This window comes from Cydia splendana, chromosome Z (assembly GCF_910591565.1).
Source record: "Cydia splendana chromosome Z, ilCydSple1.2, whole genome shotgun sequence".
NCBI lineage: Eukaryota > Metazoa > Arthropoda > Insecta > Lepidoptera > Tortricidae > Cydia > Cydia splendana.
In genome coordinates, this window is record NC_085987.1 from 1668148 (window position 1) to 1685930 (window position 17783).

The 17783-nt window shown below is 37.7% G+C and overlaps 2 protein-coding genes across 2 annotated transcripts in view; one reads left to right on the plus strand and one right to left on the minus strand.

Annotated features, from left to right (window-relative positions):
- Positions 1-17783, minus strand: part of LOC134804354 (ecdysone-induced protein 74EF) — a 309467-nt gene that overhangs the window by 194083 nt on the left and 97601 nt on the right. The window lies entirely within an intron of this gene.
- LOC134804373 (U7 snRNA-associated Sm-like protein LSm11) overlaps positions 1-17783 on the plus strand; it is a 72627-nt gene that overhangs the window by 16201 nt on the left and 38643 nt on the right. The window contains exon 2 of the mRNA XM_063777408.1: positions 8229-8341. Within this exon, the coding sequence (XP_063633478.1) occupies positions 8229-8341 (113 nt within the window). The remainder of the gene's footprint in view (positions 1-8228; positions 8342-17783) is intronic.

Genomic DNA, 17783 nt, shown 5'->3' on the forward strand with positions numbered 1-17783 from the left:
TTGCCTCGAATGATGGTCCCTATTACTGGTCATTTGGTCGATTGACTGAATTCATTGTACTCTGTAGTTAGCAATGTATTGAATTTTGCATGCAAGTTCTTGAACCGTCTAAATGGAGCTTAAATCTGCAATTCATTAAACAATATTAGTCTCTAGACTCTCTAGCTCAGTTTAGGTCTAGGACGATATAAGATTGTCTATAAATTCTATGATCTATGTTTTATAATTCAAGCTATTTTTTTTACAACTCCGGTGGCAAACAAGTTTTACAATTTTAATATTGCATTTCTTTTTATATTCAAAATTAGTTACACAAATTGCAACCTTAATCTTTTGTGATAAGTTCTAAAATGTATAAACTTCAGCTAATGTGCGTGTTATCGGCGCGTGCGACGGTGCAACGACACCTTTACATGTGACGTTTGACGATAAGAGACCGTATGACGTTGCGATAAAGTTAGTTTTAGCGTAAAGCAAAGTTTATGCTTTTTCCCAGCCACGATAGACGTTTAGCTTGTTAGTTTTCTTGCTTTGATTAATAATTATATTAGTTATGTGTTATAAAATAAAATTGATTATTCTTATTTCTTATAGCACAAAAAAGCGTAAAAAATTGCTTATGCGGTTGTCTTTTATGTCATTAAGATTGCGCATTGCAAAAAGCGCGCCAAAAACTATCTCAAAAATAAGGGCAGCGTGAAATAGGAAAGATGAGACGCGATTTTATTTTACAAATTAGACATTATGCAACTAAAATAAAAGTGTTCGAACAATTCAAATGAATGTTGCCTGCGTCAAAATATATAAACGAAAAATTTGAAAGAGGCGCGATATTTTTGTAGATATAGACGGTCAAGCAAATCTTGTCAGTAGAAAAAGGCGCAAAATTCAAATTTTCTATGAGACGATATCCCTTCGCGCCTACATTTTTTAAATTTGCCGCCTTTTTCTACTGACAATATCTGCTCGACCGTTTATACATACTTAAAAAAATATATAAATCTTGCCAGCGAGCAAAACGCCTCAAGATGAACACGAGACGCTTAAGTATAGTATAGTTTGGTATGCTATTTCAGTCAATAGAAAAAAGGCGGAAATCTTAAAAAGTAAGCGCGAAGGGTTGTCCTCCCTAGAGTTTTGCCGTTCTCGAGAATATTCTCCCTTTTGTATAGTGAATATTACTCATATTAAATTGAGAACGTTCTCGAAAACGGCACAACTATAATAGTCTTCCCATAGAAAATTTGAATTTCGCGTTTTTTCTACTAACAAAGTGCGTTTGCTAGAGTATATCAACAATAACCAAAATAAAATCAAATATTGTCATCGCAAAAATTAAATTAAGAAAAAACTTGTCAAACGCCGCCGCGATTTCGCGAAAAGCGCGTCCGCGCGTCGCGCGCAACCCGCGGAAGTGACGCAACTCACTCGGGCATCTGCGTAAACAGCGTTTTCTGAATGGCACGGGCGGGGGCGACGACCCGTCCGCGGTCAGCGCCCGACCAGTGAAAGTATTTCGCTCGGCCATGCCTTGGTAGCTGCATAGATTTATGCGCGTCGCTATTTTTAATGGGCTGTTGCTAGGTGTGACCCTTTCGGGTTATGGGGGCCTGGTACTTTTTAGTCAGGGTGGCTTATAAAATACATGTTTTTTTAGTATTTTTTTTTTTATTATGCGTATATTTTTTAAGTATTTGAAATAGCTTTTCTTAAGCCTACGTCCTGAATCGGAAGCGACACGACATCCGAAGTACCTATCTATGTTTATATTTAAGTTTTCATGAAAATACTTCCCTTGCTACTTTTCCACAAGAGACATCGTAGTACTTAAAATTTGGAGAAGCTATTGCAGTACTTTATTAACGAAAATCATGGATAGTGCCAGCATTTACAAGTTATTCAGATAGGTAAGTTATTATGTGCATTTTATGCCTAAGAACTAATATTGGAAAAGCTAACTTTATCGAAGTTTGGAAAGTACCTACTTCTATGAGGATTTATGTATGTAAAATGTTTGTTTTCACGCACAACTTTGCACATAGCAAGTTTTCGACCTGGCTTAGGATTTAGGATGCTTGGTCCCTGGAAATCAGGTAGGTAGGTTTAATAAGTTATATAATATTAAATAGGTCTGTGTACGGGTAGGTACATTGGCCAAAGCCTCGTACATAAACTTGGTAAGTACCTTCAATAAAATTGTATTTTCTACAACGGCTATTAAATCATAGTGCTACCTAGAGTTGGACCAAGCTAACTTTGCAATGATAAATTGTGGCAATGTCATCAATAATATCTAATTTCCATGGAAATATGACGTTTTAAATATGTATCTAGACACGCGGTAGCGTGTCCAGCCAAGTTCAAAGAAAAAGGAACTGGCGACGCAGCAACCGTGTGTAATATTACACGAACCATTTCGAGCTACTTTTGACCCCTTGACAACTTGAAACCTACTTAACCTACACAAATGAAATTTGGCACATGTATTCAAGCCCCTTAGCTTGTCCAAAATACAAAACTTCATAACCGTAGCTCAAACAGTTACTGATAAATTAACGTTTAAAAACCGGCATTTTTGTGACTGACTGACATATAGATCATAAACCTAACCCACTTCCAGGTGACCTAGAAACTTGAAATTTGGCATCAAGGTAGACTATTAGGTGTATATAGAGGAAAAAATCTAAAAAGTGGAAATTATTGATATTCCGATGGACAAAAAATAATTAATACTTATAGACCAAAAATCTAACCCACTTCTAGATCACTTAGAAACTTGATATTTGGCACTAAGGTAGACTATTAGGTGTATATAGAGGAAAAAATCTGAAAACTGGAAATTATTGATATTTCGAGGGAAAAAAAATAATTGATACTTATAGACCAAAAACCTAACCCACTTCTAGATCACTTAGAAACTTGATATTTGGCATGAAGGTAGACTATTAGGTGTATATAGAAAGAAAAATCTGAAAACTGGGAATTATTGAGATTTCGATGGAAAAAAGATAATTAATTCGTCGCCTAGTACCCATAGTACAAGCCTTGCTTAGTTTGGGGCTAGGTTTGATCTGTGTAAGATGTCCCCTAATATTTATTTTTATTTTTTTATTTTTATTTTTATAATACTTATAGACCAAAAACCTAACCCACTTCTAGATGACTTAGAAACTTGATATTTGGCATCAAGGTAGACTATTAGGTGTATATAGAGGAAAAAATCTGAAAACTGGAAATTATTGATATTTCGAGGGAAAAAAAATAATTGATACTTATAGACCAAAAACCTAACCCACTTCTAGATCACTTAGAAACTTGATATTTGGCATCAAGGTAGACTATTAGGTGTATATAGAGGGAAAAATCTGAAAACTGGGAATTATTGAGATTTCGATGGAAAAAAGATAATTAATACTTATAGACCAAAAACCTAACCCACTTCTAGATGACTTAGAAACTTGATATTTGGCATCAAGGTAGACTATTAGGTGTATATAGAGGGAAAAATCTGAAAACTGGAAATTATTGATATTTCGATGGAAAAAAATAATTGATACTTATATACCAAAAACCTAACCCCTCTTCTAGATCACTTAGAAACTTGATATTTGGCGTCAAAGTAGACTATTAGGTGTATATAGAGGGAAAAATCTGTAAACTGGAAATGATTGATATTTCGATGGAAAAAAAAATAATTCTTAAGAACCAAAAACCTAATCCACTACTAGATGACTTAGAAATCTTATCTTAGAATGATATTTGGCATCAAGGTAGACTATTAGGTTTATATAGAGGGAAAAATCTGAAAACGGGAAATTATTGATATTTAGATGTAAAAAAAATAATTAGGTAATACTTATAGACCAAAAACCTAACCCACTTCTAGATCGCTTAGAAACTTGATATTTGGCATGAAGGTAGACTATTAGGCGAATAAAAAAAGAAAAATATCTGAAAACTGAAACTTTTTAACAATTGACCGCGCGTTAGCGAGGGTCTCCTTTTCAGCTTAGGCAAACTGCTTTTATGATAAATACCTACTATAGTAATTTCTGTACAAAAAGTAATGATATCCCAACAAAAACATAAATGTGAAATGAGAGCCAAGTTCAATATTAAGAATATTTGTCGTTGTTGACTCGCTGACAAAAGAATTGAGATCTATATGAGTGCCAAGTTCTGTGCTGTGTAGAAAATCCTGAAATTATAAAGGATTTGACTTGGCTAGTTTTTACCAACAAACCAAATTTTAGAAAATTAGCCTATACGTAAAAACTAGCCAAGACAAATCCTTTATAATTTCAGGATTTTCTACACAACACAGAACTTGGCACTCATATAGATCTCAATTCTTTTGTCAGCGAGTCAACAACGACAATTATTCTTAATATTGAACTTGGCTCTCATTTCACATTTATGTTTTTGTTGGGATATGTATATCTGGGGACAATCTTACACAGATCAACCTAGCCCCAAACTAAGCAAAACTTGTACTAGGCGACGCTATACATACTTATAAGTTATAAGGTAGGTAAACGTACTGGTGCTCGACGCGGTCCCAGTACATATCATCTTGAAACTTAAGTCATTGTCAATAGAGGTGACAGCATGGTGTCATCTATTGGGCATTAGCATGTCGAGCACTAGCACGTTTACCTTATAGGTAAAATACAAACTTAGGTACATAGAAAATATCCGTAACATCAAAACAAATATTCCTGATAAACACACAAATAAATGCCCTGATCGGGATTCGAACCCGGGTCCATGAGACTCCCTCACATTGTTCCATTCAGGTCGATGCAAAGTTTTCTCCACTACCTAATAGCGTCTACGTTTAGCACGATAAAGTCATACCGTTCGTGTAAACAATGACGAATAGAATAAAAATAGGGTGGGTTATCTATGGGTCTCGACTTTGAGTTTGAGCGCATTCGGAGAGTCAAAGAACCTGCCCGTTTGATCGGATTGGTGCGCGTGAGTCCATTTCTTATAGTAACCGACAACGTGCAGATGTGTCTGGCAGAAAGTTCGAGACGCGAGATTTGTCTGCGACCATATCTGTATCTAATTCTCGCTTTGACAGATTTGTAAGCCAGACACATCTTTTAGGCAGAACTGACGGACACATATGTACTGTAGTGTAGTGTACGTAAGGTTAGGTGGGGTAAGATGAACACTTAGGTAGGTAGGACTTTTCTCATACCGTTTCTTTTGCCCCGAGCGAAATAAACTCTTTCTCTTAACCCTCCTGACAGTCCTGACCTGAACCTTTATTATGATGATTAGGTAGTTTGTGTAAAGTAATTTAGCTGTACATACATTATGAAATTATGTCATTTATTTAACGAAAATTAGTCATACTATTAATAATGTAAAACAATGGAATTAAGTGGGTTGTCTTGTCTGGTAGTCAAGCATGTGTTGACTGTTTTCAGAAAGTCAACGAACCGGTCGTATTTGAAAGATTTATTTTAGTAGCGAACGTAAAAATACTTCAAGAGGTTAATTTCTATGCACATAGGCCTTATTAAAAATTAATTCGCACACTAAAAAGTGATACATTTATAAGTACATACATATAAGGTTTCGTTATAATGCAAATCAATTGTAAACGAATTAAAGTCCTTGACTAGGTATGTATTTTTTTTGAAATCATTGTATTCATATTGGTTTGTATGAGCATTGAGTGCTCGGTAAGAAATTAATATAATGCCCCTGATTACGAGTGGTTCTTTAAAAATAGCGTTTGACCCAGAGTCTAGACTAGTGATAAGGGATTTTGCCGTTTTACATAGCATTTCCATTTTTTGTATAAGGAATTTTATATCTGGTGCCATTGTATAATGAAAAATAGTCACACAAGTGTACATATTTGGTGTATTGGTGTATTGCTTAACGAAAAATAGTCATACATTTATTTATTTGCGTAGATTTGGTTTATAGTTCTTTAAGTAGTCCGCCGTCAGTATTCACCATCAAATAATTTTAATATAAAATGTATTAAAATTAGGCATAGGCAGACTATAGGCTCAAAAGAGCGATTTCATCCAAACAACTCTTCAGTAGCGGATACTAGTCATATATCCCTAATTCCCTACTGTGTATTACACTATACACAGGACACTGGCTAAACCAGGCTGGATGCCGACAGGTCAAATAGGCCATGCCCGGCATCAACAGACGACTCACTAAGTCGCTCCTTCAACTCGGTATTAAGGTTCGATTGAGGATACTAACCAGTGTCAACAGGTCGTGGGCCATTTAACGAACATCTTTTTAATTCAGGTGAAACAGACGATCACCTATGCCGAGATAGCATGGAGAGTATGGAGGCAGAAGATACAGCTAGCTTCCCATGCGGTGCTCGAATGCAGCGCAGAGGCTCCATATAGGGCAATACATCTTGGATGTCCGATCTCCTCGAAGTCCTACTCAACATTAAAGGTTTGATAGGATTGGCTGGTGGAACTTGCCACCCCGACGCCACGCCACGCCAGTCGTCGAGTTGCGGAAATCCCTTATTATAAATGCGAAATTAACTCTGTATGTCTGTTATCTCTTCACGCTTCAACCGCTAAACAGAGAGAGAGAGAGAGAGAGAGAGAGAGACATAGTTTTTTACGGAATTTATCATTTTATGGAAAGGAAACTAATTATGTACAAAAGAAGTTATAAATAAAAATGTAGACATTTTTATTTTGACTAAATCAGTCACAACTGTCACAACGCCTCTCCTGACAAGTTTTATATTTTGGAAAAGTATTATTATGTTTATTATGTCCCTTATCTTAATTAAAAATGCGGTCAATGACATATCTCTATATATATGTATGTAGCAATACCCGATCAATATAACCTTAAATGAACTATGGTTACAGGTGTGACGTGTGTTTGTACAGATGCGATACTATGTCACGGCAGAAATAGACCGGGTGCAATGCCTTCTAGTTACGTTACAACATTAATGTTTTAATGTACATGAGAAATTACGATGGCTACCGTTGCTACATTAAAAATTTATGGCGATTGTGTATTTTTGTTAGGAAGTCATGTCAGTGCCGAAAACCATCTCGGTTTCTATACGGCTAAAGTGACTTAATTAAATAAAATAAAAAATAAAATAAAATATATTTTATTCAGCAAACCAAACAGTTTTACAGTGTGCTAGTTGGTGTCTCTTTTTAAGTATCGAGATACTTGTGTCAAGAAACTTGTATTTTTATAAAGGTTTTTTCTTCTTTATCCCATAGCGTAGTTAATGCTTTTTAGTGATTTGTAATGTTATTATCGGTGAAAATCAAGATATCTATACCTGATTAAGGTGCTAATTTAATTGCACACAATTTAATAATTACATTGATAACGAAAATTAGTCGTAATTTTTATGTAAATGCGCGACTTATTTTCGTTATTCAATAGAATCAATGGTGTACGGCCGGTCGTTATAATGAAAATAATGGGATATAACTAAATATAGGCCACTATAAAAAGCGAATGGCACGAGTGACTGAAATTAAAGTCATGTCATCTTAAGAGGATAGTGGACGACCGCTGCTCCATACAAACGTAGTCCCCGTTTTCCTCCCTAGATTTGGACGTTATGGAAAATATCTTTACACAATTTATTGTATATTAACCATAGCTATTGTATATTAAAGTCAAACGAAGGGGTCGTTTGACTTATTTCGATTTTTCGTTTATTATAAGACTTAGGAGCGAAAAAAAACTTCATACAATTTTTCAATTGCTCCTAACTCTTATAATAATTAATAAATTGAAAAAATCTAACGAAGAATATAACTATAATTAACATACTTATTACTTACATCAAATTTTGTAAAAGTATTTAGCGATAAGACTGCCCGTTGTTTAGCTCTGCTATTATTTCTGTTTTCTTTTGCATTGTTTTCTTTTATTGAGGTGTGCAATAAAGAGTACTTGTATTGTAGGTACCTATTGTTTTAGAGAGGAAAATGAGGACTACGTTTGTAAGCAGAAGCGGTCATCCACTTTCCTCCAATTTCAATTATATTTATTATCCTCTTAAGGGGCCCACAGATTACCAGTTCGCCGGACGATGGCAGTCTGTCAGTTGTTCGGGCGCTGTCAAATGTTGCGTTTAACTGACAGGCCGATATCTTCCGGCGAACTGGTAATCTGTGGGCGCCTTTAAGGGTGTTGTTGTTATATTGCTATACGAATGTTAATACCGTGTCTCTTTACAGTGACCGTTCGACCCGAGAGGAAACAGGGGCGGAACGTGCTGACACGGGAGGAAACTGTCCAGGGCCCCCTCTCCGCCCTCCGGAATGCCATGCAGAACAACATGAGGGTCAAGGTAGGAACAACGTCAGAAACGTTCAAGTTGATAACGCAATGTAGGTTAGAAACAACGTACCCACAGGCTAGACAACCATATTAGGTACCATTTCGTACCTTGTCACAGTGACACGTAGGTGTGACGTCCATAACGACTTTCATATTGATTGTCAATGTAGTGGCGGATTTCCCTTAAGGCCCAGTGGGCCCGGGCCTAGGGCGGCTAGATATTGGGGGCGCCAGTCTATATTATGGGTGCTGAGTAAGGGGCGGCTAGTACTACAAGTACTACAAGGCTTGGGGCCTAGGGCGGCAAGGACTGCAAATCCGCCACTGGTCACTGTGACAAGGTACAAAATACTGAAATTAAATTATTTGTACATGAAAGTAGCCTATTACTTTTAGTTCTAAACTCGGTTCAAAGCTTTCGGGTGTTACAATGTACGTGTCTACCCCTGGCGTGCCGCCAACGCGGAAACGCAGCGGTGACTGATGCGCGCGCGCGCATACAAACAAAAGGTCTACAAACTGATAGAAGTTTCGCGACGCGTGAGAACATTTCTATTATGTATTTTTAAACTATTTTATAAATACATACATCTTAAATAAAAAAGTGTCTAACAAACAGATTTTAAGGAATTTGTTAGGAATCGAGTACAATATTAAACAGATTATTTTTATTTTGATTTCGTGGATTTGGTCACTTTCTTTTCTCTAGTACATGACATGACATTTACTTTCAGTGAGTATTTTAATATTTTTGGTTCATATTGAACTACATTCCTCGACAGAAGAGAAGAAATAGGTCTAGATTGGATTAAAAAATGTATGTTCGTAGTTTATGATTTTTATTCGTCTATAGTTTTTTTTACACAAATTTGAGACGCAAATTCCTTTTAAAATAAGTTGTTTTAGCTCACCCTACTAATCGTGATAGGCCACGCTAAACATCCATAAAAATAAACTTATTACTCAAAATTCGACTCTATTATTCTAAAAATATAAGCCATATAGACCGTATTAATATAATTGCAGCTCATATTGTAACACAATATTTATAAAAGACGCAGTCAAGCCGAAATAAACTTTATTACATTACGAATAACTGTTATATTAACCGCATTGGCAGTCTTATCGCAGACCTTTACACGTCAAATTATTTTTATGTGTAAGTTGAACAAAAGTCGACTCTATTTCCATAGAGTTTAGGGTGATATGGGCCGCAAGTATTAAATATGTGAATAGGTCGCAAGCGCAAGGCCCTTCCTAGACTGAGTCATGTGTAGACAAATAGAATAATCCTAGAGATATGAAATGCTATAATATATCTGTTATCTAAACTATTAAGCGGGGCTGGCAACATAGATAATATTTAAAATAGGTACCTACGTCAAATCATCAAAAAGATAAAACTGGCCAAGTGCGAGTCGGACTCGCGCACGGTTTCGTACTATTACGCAAAAACGGCAAAAAATCACGTTTGACGTATGGGAATAGTATATTCTGTTTTTAGTACTTATTTTTATGTTGTTATAAAGGCAGTCGGCAACAGAAATACATCATCTGTGAAAATTTCAACTGCCTAGCTATCACGGTTCATGAGATACCGCCTGGTGACAGACAGACAGATGGACAGACGGACAGCGGAGTCTTAGTAATAGGGTCCCGTTTTTACCTTGTGGGGTACCACCGTTCATACTAGACGTAGTGACTTTATAGGTCATACTGAACAACTTTTATTATAGAGCCAATGCCGAAATCGCGAAAAAATATTGGTCTGTCCCATAGAAATCAGGGGCAATACATCAGCCGGAATATATAAAAACAGAAAATTTTTTTGTCGCACAGTTTCGACATTGGTCCCATACTAAAGGTTGTTCAATAAGGAGTGGTCCAGTAAAAAAGTAGCTGTGAATTATATGGTATTCATATTCATATTCATATGGTATTTTTTTTGCTAATTATGAAGTTTTTTTTTTGTAATTTAGTTAATATACTATAAAATAAAATAATATCGATAAATATGAGATTGTTTGAGTTTTCTCATTTTTATTGCAATGTACTTTGTAACTTTTTGAACAGTACAATTTGATAATATTTGTTGGCCGTTTTATACCATGCCACAAATGAAGTTCCAGTTTCATAACTTTTTTTATGTTTTTAAGGACATCATCTAACGAATAAGTTATTCCAATAAACTGGAATTTATCTTGGGTAGTTAGGAAGTCTCTCCAATCTAACCTATGACAGAGGTTTTTCTATGGAAGACAAATCTCTGTAAAAATGGCAAATATAAAGGTAAAAACAATGAAATTATATCGCGGTAGACCCGTTTGTGTAATTAAATATGTGTACAAAACGCGAGAGTTTAAAGTGTTAAATATACAAAAGTAGAAATTCCATGAAACTACCTCAAAGTGAAGTCAAATAAAAAATGTTTTATATATGTAGAACGAAAATTAATTTAATAATGTATTAATTCGCTTATCAAACTTTTAGAAAAAACGATGTGTATGAGATATACCTTATAATTTCCTTCAAAAGACACTGTTCAAAAAGTGTCATGAGAGATGTAATATAAAACGCGAAAACTCTAATTCACCCTTTTGTATTAAATACGAGTGTATTTAATTGTAAAGAATAGTATCTACAGATCACTATAGAAATTAACTGCTTACAAATTATTACAAAATAAAATGAAAAATCCACATAATGTACTACTATTTTTTTTTTCCGGACCACTCCTTACGACCTACATATTTATAAAGTCACTTCGTAGAGTATGAAAGAGTGGTTAAAATTTTACCCTGATATAAAAGCGTGACTAATTTTCGTTTATACAAAGGAATTGTACAAATGTAGTAAACATATTTTCTAAAAACTGAATTTCCAAAAAATATTAATATTTTTACGCAATTTGATAGATATTGAATTTTTTCGCTCCTTTTTATAGATAATAATCATAATATCGATGAAAGTTAAACGACTCTTCTTTTAACTGCATTGCTATGATTTAATACCTATACATTAAATCATAGCAATACAGGAAAATGGGGACTACGTTTGTAAGGAGAAGCGGGCGTCGGGCGTAATTCAAGCCTCATCGCCAACCATAGTCCTAAAAATTCTGTACAAGAAACACAGAAAAACAAAGAGGTTGGTCTGTGACAAGAAAAAAATACAAAAAGATGATGTTACAGAGGGGATACCGCGAAAACCGAAATCGCAAATTGCGGGGATCTTTCTCTTTTACTCCAATGAAGGCGTAATTAGAGTGACCTAGAAAGATGCCCGCAATTTGCGAACTTCGATTTTCGCGGTTATAGCCCAGCGTAGTCTTTTTTGAGACCGTTGCCCTATAAAGAGTTAACAGACACGTGATTCATGTGAATTAACCCTTTATATTTCGTCGCGTTTTCCCTCACGCATGCGTACGGCTGTGTGGATCGTTGATTATAAATGTTTTTCGACCTTGCCGCTTCCTTGTTTACGTTTCCATTTGTGTGGAACTAGCAAAATGATGCGGGTTTACTTGTGGTAAAAACTAGTTGGATCATAGGAGTACCTATGGAGGGAAAATTGTATAATTACATTATATACTCATGGAAAAATTTAGGATAACGCAAAAAAACTTTTAATTACTGGATTACAGCACCTATTAAAGTAATAAAAAAAAGGATATTACGATATCGATACAAGTGCGAAAAGTAGGAAATTCGCAAAGAGTGGCGATAAATTGAAACACGACCGAAGGGAGTATTTTAAATCGACACGAGTTGCAATTTACCTTTTCGCGCGTGTATTGTACAACGTTTTACAGTACATATGGCCCTTTAAATTTTCGACATGCACGTATTGTGCCAATTGCCACCTTATGGCTCCTCTACACGATGGGCCAGCGCCGGCCACTCCAAGGGACGCATTTATGCGTTAGAGGGAGCAAGTGATATTGCTATCTCATTCTACCGCATGGCTGCGTCCCTTGGAGTGGCCGGCGCTGGCCCATCGTGTAGAAGAGCCATTAGGGCGGTAAAGTAGCACCATATGTACTGTAAAACATCTTTCATGATTTATTTCTATTCACACACAGACTAACAGACACACATGGACAGAAAACATATGTATGTTGTATTAGATACAGCCCTGCTAAGTACGCTACCTTGAATTCTAATTTGTTAACGTTATTGCCCACTGACATCACATCATAATGTGCTTGTATGTATGTATGTATTTAGAACCGAAGTACCTGCTTATCATTTTATTATTGCTATAATCGAGTATTATTCTAATTTATATCAGAGGCTACATTTAACAAATAAAACCGGGCAGTTAACATATAAATTTTCATACTTAGTGACCTCTTTCTAGTGCATTAAAGAGTAGGCTAGACATTGTCAATAAACTGATTTCTGTACTTCGTCTTTCAAGTTTAGTTGGGATGGGCCTTGGAGCCACCCCACACTAACGTCTTCCGAGTGTCGGCGTCTAGTCACCTCTATGGCTGCTGCTCGACGCAACGTTGGCGCAACTGCGCGGCGACGCCTTTTTCCATAGCGCTAACTAGACGCCGACGCTCAAAAGACGCTAATGTGGGGTAGCCCTTAGGGCGTCCTCTAGCTGGCGCGGGTGCAAGGATGTTTTGTAGTGGCATTGTAGGTAAAATCCGTCACACGCGTCCGCGCCTGTCAGCGTTGCCACAAAATAAATAATAGTAGGTACAGAAGACTCACTCTCTAACAAAACGCGTCTGTTACGATCAGGACAGATATGACCGCTAGGTGGCGACAGCGCCACGCGCGGCTTATGGCTAGCCACCAAAATTGGTGTGGAACGGATGTACTTTTAACTACCTGTAGCAAAGCGACGAAATCGCGGAGTGAGCCACGCCTGGCGTTGCTCATACTATTTTTCGTTAACCCGCCCACCCGCTCCGTGTAACCGCGCCATCTAGCGGACGCCCTTAATCCGTCTAGAGTTTAGTCCGTTTCTTTGTGTAACGAAACTTATAGTTCGTTTTTTTAGCATTAGAAATAAGGTAAACAATCTTGATGTATCTTATAATCGAAAAACACATTTTAAAAATAAGTTACGGCAAATATGTAACAATTATGAATCTAATACGATCATTTATATTCTTCTGCTTTCATAAGTAATAGTTACCGATTTTTAAAAAGCGTTTTTCTATTAAAAGACATGTCAAGATCGCTTACCTTCTTTCAAGTTCTTTCTAATGCTAAAAAAAACGAACTATAGTCATGTTTATTGCGAACTTTATTTACACAATGGAATAAAATTGCGTAGTGTACGAATAAACCTTTATGTGCATTTTTATTACTTCCGATTATGTTCAGTATATTAAATATATTAGCATGCATTAGTCTATGTCTAATGTCTGTTTATAGTTATGCATCTTATCTACTTGTAATAAAGCGGATATTATTTTTATATTTTTGGATTTGCCTGTTTAAATATGTAACTTACGTAACTCACGCAAGGACTTATAAGTCAATCGCAATGTTATGTAAATATGAACCTTCACACAACGATTTAAAGTGTAAAATTAAACCAATGCTAAGTTCAAGGAGATAGGAAAATTCTCGGTTTATTTTTAATACGGCCCTTTATAATTAAAGAATAGGGAATTTGGAATTCTTCCAACTATGTGGATCCGGTTCATTTTGAGATCTAAGATTTATACCACAAAAACGTTGAAATACATTTTGTAGGTAGGTACGCGTTTTTGGCGCCATCGGTACGACTCACAACGCCTTTAAGCGTTCTCGGTGTTCTTCTTCTTCTTCTTCCGCCTTGTCCCATTTCTAATTGGGGTCGGCTCTCCTAATCCTCCTTCTCCAGAGATATCGTTTCTGGGTCGTTGCTGGATCTAAATTGTTACTGGAGAGATCCTTTTTAATAACTGACATCCATGTAGTAAGGGGTCTGCCACTGCCACGAGGATATGGTCCCGATATGAGGCTTAACGCACTTTTTGTCATGTGATCAGATGATACGGCCATGTCATGAGAAGACCAGATGGTCTTCTCATGACATGGCCGTACAAGCGTAAGCGCGATTCTGTGACTTTGTCTTGTATTGACCTGATCTTGTAGCTTCCGCGGATGTAGACATTAGGCACTTTATCGAACATGGTCACTCCTGCGGCCCACCTAAGCATCCGCATTTCCGCCACGTGCACTCTGTTCAGCTGTAGCTTGGTAGTCGGCCAGCATTCCGCGCCATAGACCACAACAGGTCTTACTGCGGTTTTATAGACCTTGCCTTTTATTTTTAGAGGCATTCTGGGATCGCAGAGGACACCTGTCAGGTCTCTCCATTTCTGCCAACCAGCATTTATACGGTGCGTTATGTCGGGTGTTATATCGCCGTTTCTTGACAGCATGCTGCCAAGGTACTTGAAGGAATCCACAGTCTTTAGGGTGGAGTTTTGCAGGCTAATGGTGGGTTGAGTAGTCGTCCCGGAGAAATTGCAGTACATGTGCTCCGTTTTCTCTCTGCTGATTTTGAGACCACTGTTTTCGAGGTACGTTCTCCACCTTTCAAGGTTTGCTTCCAGAATAGTCGGGTCTTCATCGATTAGGACGACGTCATCCGCGTATAAGATGCACCAAGGCGCAGGTTGTTGTATCTCTGCTGTCAAAAAGTTCATCACCAAGTTAAAAAGTAGGGGGCTGATTGCCGATCCTTGATGAACTCCGACCTCAACTTGGAACTCTTCGCTGGTCCCCGCAGGGCATCGTACCTTTGTAGAGACGCGTTCATACATGTCCTTTACAATATTAACATAGCACTCTGGGATATTTTGGGAGCGCAGTGCTTGCCAGATCAAAGGTCTTGGAACGCGGTCGAATGCCTTCTCCAGGTCTATGAAGGCCATATGCAAGTCCTTTTTCTTTGCTCTGTAAGCATCCATCAGTAATCGGACTGTATGAATAGCGTCGGTCGTCGATTTCCCAGGCGCAAATCCACACTGGTTTTCTGTGATGGTGCCGATGGTGGTCAATCTCTGCAGTCTTTCATTAATCACCCGTTCCCAGATTTTAAAAGTGTGCGAAATCAACTTTATGGCACGATAGTTACTGCAGAGCCTGACATCTCCCTTATTTTTGAAAAATGGAACGAGTACACTTTTTCTCCATGCGTCCGGTATGCCTTCATGAGGGATTTTATTGAAAAGCATCTGAAGAAAACATACACCGACGCCTCCCAGGCTCTTCCATAGTTCGACCGGAATATCATCGGGGCCTGCTGCTTTATTGTTAGCCGTTTTGAGATGATGGGTGTTCTACGTTCGATCCCAATGTCTGTCTGTGTCTCTTTTGCATCGTAGTTCTCAAACGGACGGTTCGATTTCGATGCGGTTTTTATTAAGTGAAAGTATGTTTCCTTGCAGTGGTTCTTAGCTACGTTTAATAAAAATCGATCCACCAGTTTAGAGGGTAGCTCTTTTCCAAAATGACGTAAGGAATTATTGGTATGAAATGGATTTTTTGGCATAATGCGTAGGGGTTTTTTTTTATTAATAGTTACAAGCTATCAAAGAGAAGGCAGAGGACTGCCAAACATGGAAATTTCTCCACCGACAAGTCCTAGGCTTAGAACGCACTGCGATTATTTTTTTGCGGTTTTAGAACCGCAAAAAGTGTAACGTACGGTATATGCTTCATAAGCGCTCGCCATAGACTAGGAATCCTCTAGACGGAGTTTAGAGTAATTATTTCATGAAACCGATGCTACCAAAAATACGGGGGTGCGGGGGACGAGGTGAGCGAGGTCCCGTGCCGTGATTGGTCCTTTCAAAGACACGGACGTCACACAGACACTTTCGACTCGAAAATGGAGTAAAACTACCGTATGCGTGGCAGAGGGGGTAGAACTACTATGCTCAGTCTGGAGGCTGGAGGATGTCTTGTCTGTGGCGCTCGCACTTGCAAGACTGAAACCGCAAGAAATTTGACTGAAAACGCAAGAAATTAATCGCAGTGCGTTCTGAGCTTTACTCTTATACATGATGATGAGTTATATGTAGGTACACTACATGTGCTAAGTATGTAAGCAAGACGCAAAAATCAATAGTAATCGAGTGGGTTTAAAAATATTCGGCATCGAAGGCCAATGAGACATAAACACTGTCGTTGCGTGGTGTACTTGCACGTGTACGGTTTGCAAAACAAGTTACTGTAAAATACATTTTTAGTTGGTGCTTTTATTGCGCTGGTGGCCTAGCGGTAAGAGCGTGCGACTTTCAATCCGGAGGTCGCGGGTTCGAACCCCGGCTCGTACCAATGAGTTTTTCGGAACTTATGTACGAAATGTCATTTGATATTTGCCAGTCGCTTTTCGGTGAAGGAAAACATCGTGAGGAAACCGGACTAATCCCAATAAGGCCTAGTTTTCCCTCTGGGTTGGAAGGTCAGATGGCAGTCGCTTTCGTAAAAACTAGTGCCTACGTCAAATCATGGGATTAGTTGTCAAGCGGACCCCAGGCTCCCATGAGCCGTGGCAAAATGCCGGGATAACGCGAGGATTAAGAAGAGTTGGTGCTTTTATTCGAACTGGAAGAACGTCGATTTAAATGTGCAGAGTACGCTAATGAGCAATATAATTAGTAGGTAAGTACTTTTATAGGAAATCGCAATATTTATAAAATTATGCCAATTTTTTGCTAAAAAGTTTACTAGCCAAAATAAACTTCATATAACTGATATAACAGCATTAACTACACAACAACAACCAAACACCCTCCCTCCCCCCGCGCACAAAGCAACCAACTAGTTTGTTGTTATAGCGCGGCAACAGAAATACATCATCTGTGAAAATTTCAACTGTCTAGCTATCACGGTTCATGAGATATAGCCTGGTGACAGACAGACCGACGGACAGTGTAGTCTTAGTAATAGGGTCCCGTTCTTACCCTTTGGGTACGGAACCCTAAAAAGATTATTATGTATTTGAAATAAAGCAGCCACGTAAAAATGTTCATCCAATTCGCCAAATCTACGCACAAACATTCACATGAAAACTGATCAGAAAGGAGCCTTATTCGAAACACGCAAATGTCGCAAATTTAAATAGAATTACTCAATATTAATAAACACCGTTGACCATATTTAAATTTGGATTATTTTTAACAAACATAACCCTGACTATTTATATGTGATCATTTTATTCGCCCAATTAACTCTCTATTAATAAAACTATCAATTTTTCTCCCGACCGTACAACCTTGCCTTCAAGGCGGCCATCTTGGCTCTAGCCCCACACTAAAACGTCAAACCGCTCTCCAATCCCACCGTCGCATACGACCTTTTTCCGCGCGCACGTAACCCTTGTACACTGTTCACTTCCTCGTTTCGTCTGTTCACCTTGACAGCTTGCAGCTTATTAAGGCATGATTGAAACTGTTACAGTGTTGCTTACGTCAGCGACTTTTTTTTAAAAGA